Source organism: Carettochelys insculpta, chromosome 8 (assembly GCF_033958435.1).
Source record: "Carettochelys insculpta isolate YL-2023 chromosome 8, ASM3395843v1, whole genome shotgun sequence".
In the NCBI taxonomy this organism is placed as follows: Eukaryota; Metazoa; Chordata; order Testudines; family Carettochelyidae; genus Carettochelys; species Carettochelys insculpta.
The window spans coordinates 30,352,246-30,373,183 of NC_134144.1; the positions used below are offsets into that span (position 1 = coordinate 30,352,246).

The 20,938-nt window shown below is 48.6% G+C and overlaps 1 protein-coding gene across 1 annotated transcript in view; it reads left to right on the forward strand.

Annotated features, from left to right (window-relative positions):
• CCDC141 (coiled-coil domain containing 141) overlaps positions 1-20,938 on the forward strand; it is a 211,086-nt gene that overhangs the window by 25,101 nt on the left and 165,047 nt on the right. Inside the window, 1 exon segment of the mRNA XM_075001976.1 lies at positions 18,829-19,020. Coding sequence (XP_074858077.1) covers positions 18,829-19,020 — 192 coding nt within the window.

Genomic DNA, 20,938 nt, shown 5'->3' on the forward strand with positions numbered 1-20,938 from the left:
GACCTTGATGCCAGGCAGCACCAGCTCCTGGCTCGCATGTGGTTAGGGCTCCAAGGGTGGAAAAGATTTTCAGGGGCTTGCAACTGCCAGGGAGAAGTCGAGGCCTTTCTGCCGCGGGGGTGATTATTTCAACTGGCCCCATGCCAAAAATATTTTTGGGGCCTTTCTTCTGCTGGAGGAAAATCTCCCCTGGGGGCTAAGATTTTCAGGGGTTTGCTGCCCCAGGAGGGAAGTCTCCCCGGCAACTAAGATTTTTGGGACCTTTCTGTCACATGGGGGGACTACTTCAACTGGCCCCCCCACTGAACCCCCCAAGTCTTCTGCCCCAGCAAGGACCTGGGGGCTAGCTGTCACCAGGGGGAAGTCTCCCCCAGAGGCTTAGATTTTTGGGGACTTGCTGCCGCACGGGGATACGTGTCCCCAAGCGGCTAAGATTTTGGGGGCATTGCTGCCATCCCCCATATTGACAATTTCTGTGTAGTGAAGACAAGATACAAATCTTTTTTCCTAGCCTTTTCTATCTTCTAACTTTGCACCCCTTCATGCAGGAAAGCGTGGGTGGAGGGACAGCTGAGAACACAGATTGTGCACAGAAGCTATATAATGAATTGGGAACCCAAAAACTCTTTCCTCAGTAACTCTCCCCCCCACCCAAAAAAAAATCTTTATTATGTACTGTTTCTTCATGCTTTTATTGTCTCTGTACTATTTCAGGGATCAGATGCAATCCAGGGAGTGGGGCCAGTCAGTGGATGGTGGATGCCCACTTGAAGACACACACAGAGTTCATTCCATGTTCATTTACCCTTGTTTAAAAAAAAAAGTTAGTTGGTGGGTGGAGTAGTTGAGCTGTGGTGTCATCGCTATGCCATGCTCCCCTGGTTTCAAGCACTGTGAAACGTGCAGGGAGGCCATGCCTGACTCTGACGGACATGCGCTGTGAATTAAGGGAGGGGTGAGGGTCATCAGACTCAAACCCGCACTCAGTGTTTCAGCTTCACAGCAAAGGCTTGACTGGACAGGGCCACGATGCATGAGTAGCTGCTACAGCCACTGGCCCCAGAGCAGTCACCCACAGCCAGAAGAGCACCGAAGCCCAGAGATATGAATGCTGTATGCCCCTTTACCTTGTTGAACACCTGACCACTAAACAGGAATCCCTGTGGCGTGTTCCTGGCCGCTGGCTCTGTTGATAAGTCTACCACGATGTCCACAGCACCATCTAAGGCATCATCATAAAAACAGGTGCACTCTGAACCAAGCTGCAAACACTCAATGCCGTTGACATCATCAGCACCATCAGCTATGACCTTTTCAACACCTGGACACAGGAGGTCATCGACCACAAACACTCCACCCTTGGTACCAGAGTGGGAACCAAAACGGCACTGCACCAGATCTCAGTGTTGCTGTGGGATGACTTCAGACTCGGCATCACAAAAATCCAGGGTGAGGCACTGCCCCACTCCTGCACAGCACCAGAGAAGGTACCAAAGTGGCACCAGGATACCTCTTTTTCCAAATCCACGGCACTGGAATGCACAGCACCAAAGTGGTCCCATGCAGACCTGCCATCCAAACCATGGGAGGCACCGGCCATGGAACCACCACCTTCACCACACCACAGTTCTTTGATTCCTCCGCTATCATGGTATTGCACTATCATGGCATGCTCTCCCATTGCTCAGGTGCAAGGCCACTTACCGAGCAGGAGGCAGTTCCAATTGCAGTGGTGTTTTCTCCTCTTAACACTCCAGCCCTACACACTCTAACCACCCTCGCTTACCCACGCCTGCCATATTCATGGGTTGCCCTTCATTACCCATATCCACTGCAGCCTGCTCCACATTGGTTCACCAGGGATTTGAGGTCCTAATGCATTCATCTTCTGCTGGCTCCCTTGACCACAGCCAGGGACTGTCCCACTTTGGCTCAGCCCACAATGTCAGTGACATATCCCTCGTCACAGTATTCTGATGTGGAGGACGATTTCTCTGAGGGCAAGGCAAGATCCACAGTTGACTACTCCTCCTCATCACCCGATGATACAGTCATCTTATTGTCACCTCCATCAGCAGATGATTCCCAGGCCTCCCAGGTGCTCTTTAAAAAGGTGGCACTGGCCCAGGAAAAAGACCTGCAGGAGCTGGAGGTTAAACAATATGGGCTCCTGCATACCCTCCAGCAGCCTACCTCCTCCAGGATCATGTTACCAATGGATGAGGCCATCATGGAACCGATGGGGTTTAGCTGGCAATTGCTGGCGTCCGTTGCCCCACACACAAATGGGCAGATAAAAAGTGATTCATAGCCTCTAAGGATGCAGACTACCTGTTTCCGCACCCACAACCCAACTCCAGAGTAATAGATGTGGTCCACAACAGGTCCAAACAGCCATCCTTGCAGTCCACCCCACAGGATAAGACCAGCAAAAAGTGGGACATTATGGCTACGTCTACACGTGCAGCCAACATCGAAATAGCTTATTTCGATGTTGCGACATCGAAATAGTCTATTTCGATGAATAACGTCTACACGTCCTCCAGGGCCGGCAACGTCGATGTTCAACTTCGACGTTGCTCAGCCCAACATCGAAATAGGCGCAGCGAGGGAACGTCTACACGTCAAAGTAGCACACATCGAAATAGGGATGCCAGGCACAGCTGCAGACAGGGTCACAGGGCGGACTCAACAGCCAGCTGCTCCCTTAAAGGGCCCCTCCCAGACACAGTTGCACTAAACAACACAAGATACACATGTGCCTGCAGCATAGATCCCCAGCTGCCACAGAAGCAGCCAGAAGCCCTGGGCTAAGGGCTGCTGCCCACGGTGACCATAGAGCCCCGCAGGGGCTGGAGAGAGAGCATCTCTCAACCCCCCAGCTGATGGCCGCCATGGAGGACCCAGCAATTTCGACGTTGCGGGACGCGGATCGTCTACACGGTCCCTACTTCGACGGTGAACGTCGAAGTAGGGCACTATTCCTATCTCCTCATGAGGTTAGCGACTTCGACGTCTCGCCGCCTAACGTCGAAGTTAACTTCGAAATAGCGCCCGACGTGTGTAGACGCGACGGGCGCTATTTCGAAGTTGGTGCCGCTACTTCGAAGTAGCGTGAACGTGTAGACGCAGCTTATGGGATAGAAAGTCTGCTTATCAGGGACCCTCCTCTATGAGCAAGCACTTATGCAGCCATGCTGGCCGATTACGATCATTCTAACTACACCAAGCTTCAGAAGTTAGTCCCATCCATGCCGGAACAACAGTGCACTGTTTTTCTGAACATTGTCCAGGAGGGGCATGTTATTGCCTGCATGGTGCGCCAGTCTGCTAGGGACATGGTGGACATGGTGGCCAGAGTCACTGCCTTTGCAGTTGTTATGCAGTGTACTTCATGGCAGTAACCTTCGGGGTCCCGAAGGACCTTCAAAAGAAAGTGGAGGACCTTTTATTTGACAAAACACTTTTGTTTGCGGAAAAGGTGGATGAGGTCCTTCATTCCATGGAGGACTCTTATAGAGCTCTGTACGTGTTGGGAATGTACATGCCCCCTTTTAAGTGGGCCTGGTACTCCCCCTCCCAGAAAGCGAAGGAGCAGTTCCAACAGCAGCCTCAGCAGTACAACAGTTGACAGAGGTGCAAACCCCACTGCCAACAGCACCAGCAGTTTTCCACGTCTCATCCTCAGCGGTCCAAACAGCAGTTTTGAGGGTTTGGTTGGGAGCCCAATAGATCTTTCCAATCCAGTCATTCTGCATTCTGGTCACCAGCAGTTCCACCACCACCTCTGCCCTTTTTTCCACTGATGGGCCTCCATTACATTGGACAAGTGTGTCCTAGAACTCATGGCCTGGGGTTAGTCCACCCCATTCACCTTTACTCCACCTACCCACCCCCTACCCTGTCCATCCTCAGGGCTCCTTCTCATGAACATTTACTTGGTCAAGAGGTGCAGCACCTCCAGCCACAGAGCCAGTCCTAGAGGAGTTTCGAGGCAGGAGGTTTTACTTAAAATACTTCCTAACTCAGAAAAAGAATGTGGGGGTGGAGACCCATCCTCAGTCTCAAGAGGCTCAACAAATATGTCCTCTATCAAAGTTTCAAAATGGTGGCCTTCATGACCATTATTCCAGCACTGGACAAAGACTGTCTCTTGGCTTTCAGTCTACAAGATGCCTATTTTCACATCATGATTCACCTGGTGCAGCTTCACAGTGGGGTCCTACCACTATCAATACTGGGTCAAGTTGTTTTTGGCTTTCAGCTGTGCCCAGGGTATTCACAAAGACTCTGATGGTCACGGCCACCCATTTATGATGTCTTGGGGTCGTCATCTTTCCGTACCTGGATGATTATCTCACAAAGGGGCCTTGGTTTCCAGAGGTGCTTTGCATGGTCTGCATTACTATGGATCTTCTGCTCAGCCTCAGCTTTCACATAAACTACAAAGAAGTCCATGAATCATCCCTCTCAAACTCTAGAGTTTATCAGGGCCCACACCACCTCCATGGCCAGACCTATCTTCCCATCCATAGATTTGAAGCTCTTCATGACCTTAGTAAGGTGGTACTGTTGTCCCCCACCATCACAGTGAGCATCTGTCTAAAGCTCTTGGACATATGGTGGCTGCCACATTTGTGGTAAAACTGGCCAGACTTCACATGCGGTGTCTCCAGTCCTGGCTAGCCACAAGCTGTATCTCATACACTGTCCAAGTTGGTGGCCTTTCCACTCTGTGTCCTCGCTTCCTTCCTGTGGTGAGCTGATCCAAATAATGTTCTAACCAATGTGCAGTTTCATCAACAACCCCCTTCTGTTACCCTTCTAAAGATGCCTCACTTATGGGGTGGGGGGGGCACTTGAATTCCCTTATGGTCCAGGGCAAGTGGTCCTCCACCAAACAAGCTCTCCACATAAATCTGCTAGAACTCAGGGCGGTTCAGTATACTTGCCAATATTGCCAGTGGCACATAGCACACAAGATGGTCAATATCCTCATGTACTACATCAGCTGGCAGGGTGGTGTTCAGTCTCCATCCCTGTATGAGGAAGCCCTCAAACAGTGGACTTGCTGTATTCAACACCACGTCACTCCAGTTGCCATGTTTCCCCGGGGTATTGAGTGTGACTGCAGACGCCCTCAGCTGCTCATTCAGTGACCAGCACAAATGGGAGATAAACCCGGTGGCCCTCAATTACGTGTTTCACCTCTGGGGCCCACCGAGCTGGCTTTTATATTCAAATTCGGCACATTAACACATGGTTTAAATCGTGATGGGAACCTTCTGAGTCATTGTAGAGGCTTGTCTGCATACTTGGCTCAATCTAATTCTTGACCTTCCCCCCACCCCTCCACTCTCTGATTTGATTACCTTTTTCTGATTTGTCCTTCTTGCTTACTGTTTTTGGTTCTCTGTGCCTTAAATATTGAGTCTGGTCTGGTCTGGCTATGGTCTGAAGAAGTGGGTCTGTCCCACGAAATCTCACCTAATAAACCATTTTGCTAGTCTTTAAAGTGATACTTGACTGCTTTTTGTTTTGATCTTACATAGAACTGTTTGCGACCTGGGTCAACAGGAAGTGTCACCAATATTGCTCCAGAGCAGGTCTGGGGAAACACTCCCTTGAGGATGTTTTCTCCATCAAATGGGCTGTGCCCCTTCTTTATGCATTTCCTCCCCTTCCCGTGATCCACAAGCTTCTGGTCAAGGTCAGACTGGACCAGGCTTGCCTGATCCAAATAACACCAGCATGGCCAAACGGAGGCACTTCTCACAGTGGCTGGGCATGAATTACCCCATTCTTCCTCACACTGTGCCCCTTCCTCTCCTCCTTGCCTACTTGTTTCACCTGCCAGAGTCAGGCCTAGCATTCAGTACCGTCAGGGTACGTGTGGTGGCTTTGTCGGCATTCCACCAAGCAGAAGACAGCATCTCTTTCTTCGCCCATCCTATCACTAAAAGATTCCTGACAGGCCTGCAGAACACACTTCCGTCCTTACATCCTCCAGTCCCTAGCTGGGACTTTAACCATGTACACAATTGCCATGAGGCCACCCTTTGAACCCCTGACGACATGTTCCTGTCTCCACCTGTCAATGAAGGTCTCGTTCCTAGTTACTATGGTGTTGGCCAGGAGGGCTGGGGAGCTAATGGCTGAACCTCCTTACATGGTGTTTACCCAGGACAGGGTCACACTTTGACCTCATCCCAAGTTTCCTGCTCCCTTTCATATTAACAGTCCCACCCACTTACCTGTGTTCTTCCCGACGTTGCGCTCTGATCTTGTGCAAGCGGCGTGGCATACTCTGGATGTCCGTCAGGCATTAGCCTTTTACATTGATCATACAAAGCCCTGGCACAAGTCTCCTTGGCTCTTCTTCTCTGACCAACACCAGGGGCCATCCCGTTTCATTACACTGACTCTCCAAGTGGATCTCCACGTGCATACACACCTGTTATGCTCTTCACCAGGAAGATCTCCTGGGTGCTGTCACTGCCCATTCTATCATGGCTGTGACCTCTACAACTGAAAATGCACCACTTAGGACATATGCAAGGTGACTACGTGGTCTTCGAACAATACATTTGCACAGCACTATCCTCTTTCTTCGATTTCTTCCTCTGTACAAGTGGGACAAGAAGTTCTGTCTATTGTAATCATCACTTGGCCTCAAACCTGCCTCCGGGAAGCAACTGCTGCTTTATAGTCACACAGAGTGGAACATTCACAGGGACACTACTCAGAAGAGTTACTTACCTTGTGCAGTAATCGTGGTTCTTCTAGATGTGTGTCCCTGTGGGTGCTCCACTTCTTCTCCTTCCTCCCACTGTTTTGGAGCCTCATGCTCCATTTGCTAGGGTGGAGAAGGAACGGGAGGGCCTGCGTCATGTGCCAGAAAGCACGAGGAGGAGCTACTGTGCATGCCTGGTGCAGGAAACCATGGCTATAGTAGACTCTCTGAGCATCAGCACAAACACACACCGACACCCAGAGTGGAGCACCCTTGGGGGGACACATCTCGAAGAACCAGCATTTTTGCACAAGGTGAGTGACTTGCTTTTTCATGCAGTCTTTGGGGTGGTAAAACAATGTTGTTGGTAGTGGTTGTGGTTCACCTTTAAGATGCAGCCCCAGAACTCTCAACCACTTAATGAAGGAGGGAGGGAGGGCTGTGGTGGGGTTAAGCCATTTCTGCCCCTTCCTTTCTGATTCCAGGCCAGAAGGAGGGCTGGAGAGAGACTCCCTTAGTAACTTGTCTCAGAGTAGTAGCCATGTTAGTATCTTCACAAAACAAAGCAAGCAGTGGTTTGTATCATTAATATATTGTAAGTTTTTAAGTGCTGCAGGGCTACTTGGTTTATCCTGAGTAACTTGAACACCCATGGGGCCCAAGCTACAGCACTTTCCTAAGGCCACTCTATGAGCTTCAGAGCTGCCCAGAACCTCCACAGTGCTTCATTCAAGGACCCTGACCTCATTCTCCCACACCCAGCATGTCCCATAGCCCAGAGCTTGCAAGGTCATCCTCAGAAAGCAGCTGTAAGGCTTTTTTTCTTCATTCCTGCACGGGGGAAGGGCTCCCTTGATTGGCTATGGGGCTCTCATTCCTTGGAATCAGCTCTTACACCTGTGTAAAGGGGCCAGAGAGGACTGTGAGGCTCTCACCCTTCAAATCTAGCCTGTGATTGTTTTACACACTGCTTAAGGTGCTGTATTGTATGTGGTTCCTGCTTCTTTAGGCAGTAACAGAATCTTTGAGGGTGGGGGGTTACACGCATTCTTTTAAAGTCAAATTCTGAAGCACTCTCAGATTACACAGGTAAACATTTTACAAGGGTAAATGTGCAGTGATATTGGCAGAGAGATTTTTGACCTAATTATTGTTAGTACTGAGGTGTGGCTTGTAGACAATCAACCTACAGGCTAATCCATCTGTAGGATGTGGCTGTTGCTTTCTGGTGTCTAGGGCTGTGTCTACACGTGCACACTACTTCGAAGTAGCGGCACTAACTTCGAAATAGCACCCGTCACGGCTACACGCGTCGGGCGCTATTTCGAAGTTAACTTCGACGTTAGGCGGAGAGACGTCGAAGTCGCTAACCTCATGAGGGGATCGGAATAGCGCCCTACTTCGACGTTCAACGTCGAAGTAGGGACCGTGTAGACAATCCGCGTCCCGCAACGTCGAAATTGTGGGGTCCTCCATGGCAGCCATCAGCTGGGGGGTTGAGAGATGCTGTCTCTCCAGCCCGTGCGGGGCTCTATGGTCAGCGTGGGCAGCAGCCTTTAGCCCAGGGCTTCTGGCTGCTGCTGCTGCAGCGGGGGATTCATGCTGCATGCACAGGGTCTGCAACTCGTTGTCGGCTCTGTGTATCTTGTGCTGTTTAGTGCAAGTGTGTCTGGGAGGGGCCCTTTAAGGGAGCGGCTGGCTGTTGAGTCCGCCCTGTGACCCTGTCTGCAGCTGTGCCTGGCACCCTTATTTCGATGTGTGCTACTGTGGCGTGTAGACGTACCCTCGCAGCGCCTATTTCGATGTGGTGCTGCGCAACGTCGATGTTGAACATCGACGTTGCCAGCCCTGGAGGACGTGTAGATGTTATTCATCGAAATAGCCTATTTCGATGTCGCCACATCGAAATAGGCTACTTCGATGTAGGCTTCACGTGTAGACGTAGCCTAGGTGTGAGAGGATAAGAAGGGAGAAACAACCACAAAGCCAGTCGTCAAATGAAATCTCTCTTTTTGGCAGGTTTTCCCCTTTTGTGTCCTCCTCACATTCAATCATTTACCAGTAACTGAGCCCACAGAAAGGATTAGTAAAAACCACAATTCTATTTATTCACCAGTTTCATTTTTCATACGTGTCTCATTTCTTGGCTCATGACTCTCCCTAGAACCCATTTTTTCCCAAGAAAAAAATAGCTTGAATAGTAAACCAGAGCCTGTTATTGCTTTGAACTGGGTGAGTTAGCTGAAAGGGGAGGACAGGATTAAAACTGTGTGGCCATAGCCACACCAGTCTCTGAGCATTTAATGTTATGTTACCCTGTCTAGTTAGTTTAGGCCCAGATCCTCACAGGTATCTTGGCTACATTAGGGAATCAGGAGTTTATATACCTTTGGGAATCAAGGCCTACACAACCATTGTTCAGATGAAATTTACCGCTACACAGATCAGCCGCATGCCATGTTTCAGTACTTGCAACAGACTTTTCATTTGTCCTAATCTGAAGTCGGAATCAATTGTCCATGCATGTATATTCATGGCAATAAAAGGCTCTGCATTGTTGTATTATGCTTTTACTGGGTGGCCTTGTAAAATCACCATGAGAACAGGCCAGCTGTGGTTTCCAGATAGTTTTTGAGAATCAATATCTAGGTCAGTTTCTGAAGGAACATAAATGCCAGATTCCATTCTTTATCCTGTCTGTGAAATGTAATGAATGAAAACTGGAACAGCTGGCTTTTGAAATAAATTGGCAAATTAAAATATATTCGTTGAGTGCATAAACTGTTCTAGCTAAAGAGAGAAGCAGATAATAGTTAAGTGTGCCCATTTACCTATTGGCAAATAGCTTCAATTAAAGAAATTGTCCATTAGTATTCAGCAGGCAAAAGCTGAGAAACAAATTTATAAGACTAATTAGCAGGATTAGAAAGAAATAAACACAAAATGAATTTAAATACCAATTTTACAAGCATTGTATAATGACTCTGGCAAAGTGACTACATTAATAATGCAAGCTTGCCTTCGGTGTGCTTAATCTTTTAGTATGAATGCCAGGGATGCCTAAAATTAAGTTAGCCAAAAACTCACATTGGTAACTGGGCTGATATGTAAGTGGCTGGATTACAGCTCTCCTCTTGTGTGTATATATAGCTGTGATTAGTGGAAATTTCCTTGTGCCGTCTCCACGTAGAACTGAACAAGGTCTGTATGGGAGACTGAGACCAGTGATCAACTAAGTGCTTCCCAGAGGGGTGGGCAGAAGACACCAGGGCCCAATAAAGAGACAGGAAAAAGAGAAAGTCGGGAGGGAGTTCCCTGCAAAAGATTTGCAGACTCCTCTGGAGATGGGGAGGCAGACTAATCTGGCTGAGGAAGAGAGCTATGGAACGGGGAAAGATGCTTCCTGCAGTTAGCCCTGAGGCAGCAGGCAGCCAAAAGAAAGAAAAATGCTCTCAGGATTAACGGTTTGGGGAGATCTCCAGAGGAGACAGCCCTGTAAAGCATCACTTGGTTAAAGCAGGAAAGGGACTCCACAGGGCCAAGTAGGGGTGAGTCCTTTGCACGAGGTTGTTTTCAGTTTTAGAGTCTTAGCCTGAAGAGGTATCCAGGTGAGACAGATGATTTTGTTTGTTGTTCTTAATTTTTTGGACATTTATAGGTTTGGACTTTCAGCATGTTCTTGTGCCAATGAAACAAACCCAGAAGGGTGTTACTGTCATGAGAGAGTAATGGAATCTCTGTTCAGGCGCATTAAAGGTAGAGAATGAGGTAGGACCAGCCAGCAGAACCATGGATGGCTGCATGAGGACTCTTGGAGCGGCTGACTTAGTTACATGTGGAACAGGGTTGTGCAGTTATAGAGCCTGATAATTTATGCCAACGTACTCCCTCACCCCCACTTGGAAATATGGTGAAAGTCACCACTGTTTCCAGTCCAGCTGTCAAATATGGCCTTTTAGAGGGGTGCAGTCTCAGAGTATGCCTCCTTGCAGAATGGTGTGCTACTGCCATGTTGTCCTCAGTGTCCTGCAGTTTGCTGGAAATAGTTTATTCATAGCAACAAGTATTGAAAACAAGGCTCCACCTCCCTTGAGATCCAATGTACTCAGCCTGGGCCAGCTCACAAAACATGCTGCTTTTTGTTCACTCCATGCTTTAGGGTTTCCACAGCCATCCTTTCTGACATTTCTTGTTCAAGGCCTGGCCTTCGTAGCCTGCAACCCCATTCGTTCAGGGTTTCCACAGCCCTTCGTCAGTGCATGTTGCTTGGCAGAGCTGTCCTCTTAGTTGTATCCTCCCTCACTGGGCTTGTGCCCTCCTTTTTGATTCACAAACCCAAGTGTCTTCCCAGGTAATTCTAATAAACACTGGTTGGGGCTGGCTGGGAGAGAAGGAAGCCTTGCCCCTCCTGCTTTCCAAGGGTCTGGGGTCCAGGCCCTTAAAGGAACAATAGCCTGGCTCTTTTTTCCCCTAAATCTTCCCTCTCCAAGACACAGTCATTACTGTTCCCAGTATCCATTTTGATTATTGTGGACATCTTGAATGGAGTAACTGGCTTGTCAAACTACCTCTTCTGGCCTTAAAGACTCAGATCCCGTTACAGGCCAACTCAATGCATTGTCTGGCCTGATTCAGTTTTTCTCTGCTTGACAGGGAGGGAATTGTAAAGTGGTCCTGAGTCCCACTGGCACTTTGCAGCTGTCACCAGCGAGACACAGAAGAGCCATATACTATAGTGATCAGGCAACTGTTATTTTTTACAGAAAAAACAGAACTCAAAACACATTACCAACTCTGAGGTTAAGAAAACTATCTCTCTAATCTCCAAACAAGACTTTTCATTTGAATAAATAGTTTACTATTGTAGACTTAGAATTAGTCTTTAACTATTTACATTTACTCATTGGGCTACATCATTTGTGACTCATACATCCAACTTTATGGTTTTTCTCATTTGTTTAAAAAAAATAAAATTTTTAAATATTTCCTTGTGTTCTGAAACATTCTGATATAGACTTTCATTTTCTTCCCACTTTGACTACGTCTACTCTGGGACGCTACATCAAAATAAGCTATTTCGATGAGTAGCGTCCACACATCCTCCAGGGCTGGTGCTGTTGACATTCAACATCAATGTAGGAAAGCACTGAATCGAAATAGGCCCCACAGGGGAGCGTCTACACACAAAAGCAGCCCCAATCGGACTAAGGGGGCTAGGAAAGCCTGTGGACAGGGTCACAGGGCAGACTAGCCCTTCTGGGGCAACAGCAAGCTGCTCCCTTAAAGAGCCCCTCCCAGGCAGACTCGGCCTGCACAGCACAGGTCCACAGATCCCACAACCACTCACAGACTCTATGCGTGCAGCATGGACGCCCAGCAGCAGCTGCAGAAGGAAGCCCACACAGCTGCCCCCGGAGCAGTGGCCACCCTGCTCGGTGCCAGGGAGGAGGCCACCCAGCATCTCCTAAAAGAAGATGAGCTGTCGTCCTTGGGGGATGAAGAAGCCACCCCAGACCATGTAGCCCTCCCAACATCCCCCCACCGGACGTACCGCCGGCTATGGAGGTACCCCACCAGTACAGAGTGGTGGGAGTGGCTGGTGCTTGGGGAGTGGGACAACGACCGCTGGCTCTGGAATTTCCGGATGTGCCAGCAGACATTCCTCGAGCTCTGCCAGTGGCTCACCCCTGCCCTGCAGCACCAGGACACCCCCTTGCAATGTGCCCTCACCGTCGAGAAGCAGGTCGGCATCGCTGTCTGGAAGCTGGCCACTCCAGACAGCTACTGATCCATAGGACAGCAGTTCGGTGTGGGCAAGGCCACTGTCAGGGCTGTCATCATGGAGGTAAGGGGACCCCGGGGGAGAGGTAGAGACCGGTGGCGGACCCCGGGGGGGTGGGCCAGGCACACCCTGCACACCCCTCACGGGTGCTCTTGTCCTTCCCCCGCAGGTGGTCCGTGCACTGAACACCCTGCTGCTCCACAGGCTCGTGTGGCTTGGGGACCTGGATGTGCCCATCGCGGGGTTTGCTAGCATGGGGTTCCCGAATTGCTTCGCGGCACTGGGACCAACATCCCCATCCGAGCTCGAAGCACAGTGGAGGACACTTCCTGACTAGGAAGGGCTACCATTCGGTGGTCCTTCAGGCCATGGTGGACAGCTGGGGCTGCTTCTTGGACATATATGTTGGCTGGCCTGGCAGCACCCACGATGCCTGGGTGTTTAGGAACTCAGGCCTGTGCCGCCGGCTGGAGGCAAGGACCTACATCCCCCAGCAGGAGATCCCTCTGATGGACACCACCATGCACCTCTGCCTCATCACAGATACAGCGTACACCCTCCGGCCCTGGCTCATGCGCCCCTACACGGGCCACCTCAGTGCCAGCCAGGAGCGGTTCAACACCCACCTGAACCATGCACTCCAGGTGGTCGAGAGGACTTTCAGCCACATCAAAGGCTGCTGGAGGTGTCTCCTCACCTGTCTGGACGCAGGGCTCCCCAACATCGCCTAGGTTGTGAGCGCATGCTGCGCACTCCACAACCTGGTGGAGAGCAAGGGAGAGGCATTTGTGCAGGGCTGGGCTGTGGAGGCTGGCAGGGCCTACCCCCCAGCCACCTGCTGCCCCGAGTTGCCGCGCTGACCATGAGGGGCTCCAGGTCTGGGAGGCCCTGCGGGCCCATTTTGACCAGGCTGCGGGGTGAACGCCAGCAGGGCCAGCTGGCGAGCCACCCCCCGCAACCCCACTGCTCACACCACTGCACACCAAAGAGCACACATCCCCACACACTTGTTTTGTTTTAAATAAACCAAACCTTTTTGAAACAAAAACGATGAACTTATACATTAATGGGGAACTATGTACGTCAGGGACAGCTACTATGTACAATAATGGCGGGGGGTGCCGGGATGGTGGCTGGAACAGTGGGGGGTGCCATCTGCTCAGCGATCCTCTCAAAATTCCTCATGAAGAACCCACAAGCCTCCTGGCGCCAGGCCAGTGCTCTCTCCTGCAAGTGGAGCCAGCGCTCCTCCACTTGCTGGCTGCACTCTGAAACCTCCCCCCTGATGCTGGAGGGTGGCGAGGAGCTGGAGGTCAGCGGTTGCCCGTGGCTGGCTCCAGCGGTGGCGGGCTCATCCTGGAACTGGTCCCTGCTCTGCCACTGGGCTGCCCTGTTGCGATGGCCCCAGTGGGCTATCCGGCACAATGGACGCAGCACCCGTGCTTTCGAGGCCTTCAGATGGTGCGGCTGTGGAATAGAGCAGGGAAGAGCGGAGACAGCCATTAGTCTGGGCCCTGACCCATGCCCACATCCCCCCACCCCTCCGCTGCTGGTCCCCCATCCCCTGTTCCCCATAGATGATGATTATGGGTGTGGTATCCCCCCCCAGTGGTGACCCCCCTTTTGTGGTTCTGCTCCCCCCATCCCCAGGGATGGGGCATGGTGCTGTCCTGGGGGGCAGGTGCTGACGAGCTCTGAGGGACGTGCCACTGCTGTCCTCGGGGCCATGGTCTGGCTGGGCCATGGTGGGCTGCTGTCAGCTGGGTGTGTGGAGGGCCCTGGTTGTGTCCCTTGTCCCCATCCCTTAACCTGGGGGTGTGCACCTGGGGTACATTCCTGATGGTCCGCTCCCACAGTCGGGGGACACCCAACGGGCGGACGCCCTGCTGGAGCCGCAGGAGGGGAGGTCGATGAGGAGCCTCCTCATTGCTGGAGCCCTCCTCCTCCTCTGCTGTCCCAGGGGTGGGCTCCTCTGAGGGCCCAGGGGTGCAGGGCTGGCCTCTGGGCCGGACTCCAGCTCCGGGGCCTGCTGGGGCTCGTCGGCTGAGGTGTCAAGGGTGGCCAGGGGGAAGTGGTGTACCGGGGGCCCAGGATCTCCCTGTAAAAGGGGCAAGCAGTGGGAGGTGGCCCCAGACCAATTGGCCATGTCCCGGGCCCGGGCATAACCCTGCCACAGCTCCTTGACCTTACTCCTGACATGGTCAGGAGTGCGGACAGGGTGACCCTGGGCAGCCAGGCCCTCGGCCAGCCGAGAGAACGCATCTGCATTTCACTGCTTGCTTCCAGTTACCTGGAACACCTCCTCCTCACCCCAAAGCCCCAGGAGGTCCCAGATCGCAGCGTCTGACCAGGAGGGGCCCCTCCACCTCTTCCCCCACTCGCTGGATGGCTGGGAGCCCTGGGTCCCCTTGGGGGTGGTGCCCTGTGGGTGTCTGGGGGGCTGGCTGTCTGCCATGGGTGCTGGGTGGTGGATTGGGGCGTCTAGAGGGCCTGCAGGCTATGCCCGTGTCTGTGCTGCTACCTGCACACTCTCAGCTTCCTGCCACAGGAAATAAGGGGGCAGGGACCTTTAAGGGGCTGCTGCACGTGGCGACCATAGAGCTCAGGGGCTGGACAGAGCGTCTTTCACCCCTCAGCTGATGGCCGCCATGGTGGACCCCGCTATTTCGACATAGCGGGACGCAGATCGTCTACACATGCCCTACTTTGACATTGGATGTCAAAGTAGGGCGCTATTCCCATCTTCTGATGGAGATAGCAATTTCGATGTCTCATCGCCTTACATTGATTTCAACTTCGAAATAGCGCTCAGCACCTGCAGATGTGCTGGGCACTATTTCGAAGTTGGCCTGGCTATTTCGAAATAGCCAGCTAGTGTAGACACGGCTGTTGTGTTACATCTTTAAACTGTTATCTGTTAACAGTTTGAAATCTGCACGTAGTGGGCATAAGGTTTATAACTACATTCAAATAGGCATGCAAATTACGGAGCTTGCGTGCATGCCTGTTTATTGTCTCTCCTAAACTAATACCCAGCCTTCTTTCAATAGGCAGCTTTGCTTATATACACAGACTAAAATGTATTATAATTCTTAATTCATGCAATGCGTTATGTTTCCCTAATAAAAAAGTTTTTATATATTTTTGACACAAACTAAGGTGAAAATGGGAAAAAAATAATTCTTTTTGTAAAACCCAGGATTTTTTTTTCAGTTAAAATTGTTTTAAACTGAAAACAAAGGAATTTATCAATAGAGGAGAAAGAAATCAAGCTACCCAGGAGGCTCCATGATATTTTTTTTTTAATTTTTGGTATTCAGTTTTTCAACAAAATGTCAAAGCTTTCCGCAGCCAGTTAACACTTCACATGAAAAATTTCATTTCGTCAAAATCCAATTTTCAATCAAAGTTATAACAAAAAGGCTACATCTACACTTGGCCAAAATTTCGAAAGGGCCATGATAATGGCCAAATTGAAGAATACTAATGAGGTGCTGCAGTGAATATTCAGCACCTCATTAGCATGCTCCGGGATGTGGTACTTCAAAAGTGCTGCATTTCAATCATGCGTGGCTCGTCTATACAAGGCCCTTTACAAAAGGGAGATGGCAAAAAGGGATCACTTTGTTCCCAGATAATGCAAGCAGCTAATCACATGCTTGAGGGTTGAGTGGCCTCAATACTGAAGAAAAAATATGGACCTGTCTCTCACCAGTCACCCATGTTGTCATCATCTGTCCTACTCTAGCTTCTCAGTTCCACAAGTTTCTGGCCTGAAACTATTCTTCAGCTTGACAAACCCAACTCTTCTCTTAGACTTTGTCTACACTAGAGCATAAAGTCCAATTTTAAGGCACTTAGTTCAATTTTACAAAGTGACTGTCTTCACTGTAAATACCATTGGGTCGATTTTAAGGGGCACTATGGTAGACTTTCATGCCCCACCCTTCTCAGGTGTTCTAACACCAAGTTTGAATTTAAAATGTCCAATTAATGTTAGTGTGGAAACAGCATTATTTTAAATTGATTTTATTGGTATCACAGAGGTATCCCACAAGGTCACAAATGTGTCTGTTCTGTCCACTTTCACCTCCACCGCTCTCCAGGTGTGCAGGAACTAGATAGCAGGAACCCCAGGAATTTGAATTCATTTTCTTTCTGGACAGTGTGGCTAGCAGACCTCAGGACCAAGTGCATCTAGCCATGAGTTCTCAGGGTTCTAGCAGGGATATTTTGAAGCATACGCATTCATTGGCAAAGGCCCACTTCGTCAGATGCACAAGTTGGGGTGCGTTTCAGAGGAAGATTTAGAGAGGGAGTCTTAGTCAAAGAGGGGGACAGAATTGAGAGAGTCTGTTCAGTCATGGAGGATCTGACCCATTATCAGTTGTTAATGTGGAGTTGTGAACATCAAGAGAGGAGAAATCAAGTTCAGTCGGGGGGGATGTGGCCCATTGTCAGTAGCTCAAGTAGAGATGTGAACAACAAGGGCAGAGACATTGCTTTTGTAATGGGCCAACCACTCCCAGTCTCTGTCCTTGGTTGATGGTGTTAAATTTACAAATGAATTGCAGCTCTGAAGTTTCTCTTTGGAGTTTGCAAATGTGACATCATCAACCAAGGACTGAACAGAGACTGGGAATGGTTGGCCCATCACAAAAGCAGTTTCTCTGCTCTTGGTGTTCACACCTCCACATTAGCTAATGATAGTGGGTCACATCCTCCCTGACTGAACAGACCATCTCAACTCTGCCCCCTCCGTTTGACTGAGACTACCTCTTTAAATACCTACTCTGAAACCCACCCCCCATTCATGTGTCTGATGAAGCGGGTCTTTGCCCACAAAAGCATATGCTCCGAAACATCCGTTAGTCTATAAGGTGCCACAGGACTTATTGTTTTTGAAGATACAAACTAACTCAGCTACCCCTCTGAAACCAGAGTAAAAATTACTGAGCTTTTATTTTTTTCTGTCTTTCGCTGATATAAATTGAAATATTTGGTTTTGGTTCAGATGTTGTGAGTCAAGAATAATAGTTGTAATATGAATTGGATGGTTCCCAAAGCCCGGCTTGCAGTAAACCAAGATTAATACCTGATTCAGACTCTATCATATTCACATCTAGGACCTGGAGAGTCTGGTGTTGTGTTTAGCACAATAATGAATTAGCTTTCTCTTATTTCTAAGTCTCAGTTCAATCTCTGTCATGAGAATTTCAAGTTTTCTTATCTTCCATTTTTATTAGTCTGTGTCATGAGCATGAGTTATCATAGTTTTTCATTTGCCTCATGGAGAGTTCTCTTCTCATTATAGATTCTTGAGATAATACATGTAATAACAGCAGAAATTGGCACTTCATTAATCTATTCTCATGATAAAGACCCTAGCTGGAAAACATGCACAGTACAAACAATCAACTCTCTAGACCCCCTGAAGGTTTTAACGTGAATACGAAGTGGTAAAGTTGTTATCCTGCCTTACAGTAAAGGGCATTAAACACTGGAGTCTTCCTTGTGATAACATTGTAATTTTGTGGTTCATCCTGAACATTGCACCAGGCAGAGTTGGAAATGCTACTTGTAATCTATGGCTTTCCTTTCATAATACCAGCATTCCTAGTAAACTGAGCACTTGGAAAGACTGAAATGCCGCCCAGCTGATTAGCAGAGCACCCACAGCCAGGAGCTTGTGTTTCTGCTGGTGGTGCACACCCATGACTGGGTCGGTACCCATAAAATATATTCTTTAAATGGATGTAAAAAAAAAAAACAAGTTTGAAGAAACACAGGACAATACCTATAGTTTTAATCTAATTGCCCCTGACTTTTAGGTGTGTTGTGAGTTAATTACATTTGAGTTGTAGGCTATATCTTTAGGGCTTTAATTTGGGTTTGTTTGTTTTACTTACCTCCAGCACTGTAGGAGGTTACTTTTGATAATAGGGCTGTACAATGTTCTAACCAATGACTGTCCAAAATACAGGAGCATTTACTAGCTTCAGGAGTGATCTACATTCAACTAGCTGAGCATATTTTAATGTAAATTTTAGCACTGTTTTTTCACCAATATGTTACGAAACTGCATGAGAGAGTGTCAAAGAACAGAGCTGAATTCAAAGGGTAAGTTTTTGGATACAATATCTAAGAAGAGACGCACTCAATTTTTGTAATGTTTTATCCTGAAAAGGCGCCAGTAGTCTGAGACTTGTGCGAAACTGAAAATGTATCCCAAAGTAATATCATTGTTCTATTTGGAATTCTGATTAGAAATAACACATTTGTTTATAATTCTCCCCTGTGCCCTGCCATGCAGTCTTTGGAAGATCAAGTCTGGGACCTGTTACGTGAAGCAGACAAGACTGCTGAGGAAAACAAAGAGCAGAGCCATGTGTATGATGCCATGGCAGAGACTCTGGGGGATGCTTGGGATGCCCTCATCATTATGCTAGAGAAGCGAAGAGTACTTCTGAAACTCACTGCAGCATTTTTTGAAAATGCTCTGGAGGTTTGTATTTAAAATTAAATACCACTTCCTTTGAAACGAATCCCAGTTCCTCAAGGGTTTGTTTCTTTCTATGTCTACTGATGGAAATGGTCAATTAATTAAAAAATATCCCCATCGGCATTCCAGTTTTGGGGTATGCCAGGAGGAAATGAGCAGAAGCTTTAGAATGAATATCTGTAGAAAATGCAATATCTTTTTACTTAATGTTTAACTTAAAAAAGAAGAGTAATAATGAACAATAATAATTAAATATTAATCTGTACTGCACTGGGCCTAGACATGACCCAATAGATCTTTTTTATTGTCTAAGATTCAGATTATGTGATTCTTTGAGGGCCAAATTCTTAAAACCAGGACTCAAGCCTGTGCATTAAAATGTATGTGTAGTTGTCACAGTGCAGCTTGGAAACAAGGCAGTTGCCTATCTATCCACCCAAGCACAGACAATTATGAGAACCACACGCACAGAGCATGCAAAAACTTGTGCAGTGGTGCAAAACTAGAGTCCAACTCCGAGAAGATAGGAGACTAGCAATAGTTCCCAGGTCTTATTCCTCTCCCAGCCTGCCCATGCCCCTCCATCACTCCAGCTCTCCTCACTTCTGCACAGGCAGCTCATGCAAGGCAGGACTCCAAACCATTGTGGTATGTACCCTCCCTGCATGGTCCACTGAATTTAACTATCGTTTGTGTTTGCATTGGCAAATGAGTTGGCAGGATCTGCCCCAGAATTTGGGAGCACGAGGATGTGGGGCTCCCAAGCCTTTGTTTCAAAAGCTCAAGACTAGGCACATGAGAACAAGGGTAGTTCTAATTCATGTTTTATACCTCAGATCCTTGGACTGGTTCTGTACTGTCCCAATGCCTGGTAGAAATTACAACAGCAGCAGGGATGAGGTTAACTCTGCTAATTCCCAATAGTATTCACAAATTGTTCCAGCAACAAGAGATCAGCCCAATGCAGAGATGCCCAGGACACATCCTAACATCAAGGAGTCAGCAAGAGGCTGATATAGGAGTCATTATGGTAATTCACCACCTCCACAGTGTCCCCCAGTACAGGGGAAATCCTTAAACAGACTGGTTGATCTGTCTTTGAGGTTGCTCTGTGTCATAGAAACAACATACAGCAGCTAGAGCAGAGCCTAAGGTCTGACCCATTACGCTGAGTCATGCCTAAGTTAGACACCATTGTGAATTATCCTGTAGGTTTAAATAACAATATGAGAAATTTATTTTTGAGATTCTCTCCTTTTAATGAATTCTCTGAAATATTTGAGTAGCAGCCATGTTAGTCTGTTTCCGTGCAAAAAAACCCAAACCTCACACGCAAGGAGTCTGGTGATATAAGCTTTTGTGAGTTGCAATTCACTTTGTCAGATGCATGAAGCAAAAGAAAAAAGAAACAGAGAGAGTAGGGATACAGAGATGGGAGTGTTACATCAGCTGATTCAATCAGGATGGATTTGGACAAGAAGGTGGCAACTTTCAAAAAATGAACAAAGCCAAGCGGGTGCCTAGAAGTCACCTACTACAGGAGAGACCCAACAAAGAAAGTAACAGACCACCACTTGCCATTACCTACCGTCCCCAGGTCAAACCTCTCCAACACATTATCAAGTATCTACATCCTATCCTAGATGATGCTCCCTTGCTCTCTCAGGCCTTGGGAGGCAGGCCAGTCCTTGCCTACAGACCTCCAAACTGAAACACACACTCCCCACCAACTATACACCATACAACAGAAACACAAATTCAGGAAGCAAGCCCAGCAACAAACCTTGTTACCAACTGTGTCCAAACATCTACCCTCATGGCACCATCATAGGACCTATCTGCATCAGTCATACCATCAAAGACTGGTTTACCTGCTCATCCACTAATGTGATATGTGCCAGTAATTCCCCTCTGCCATATA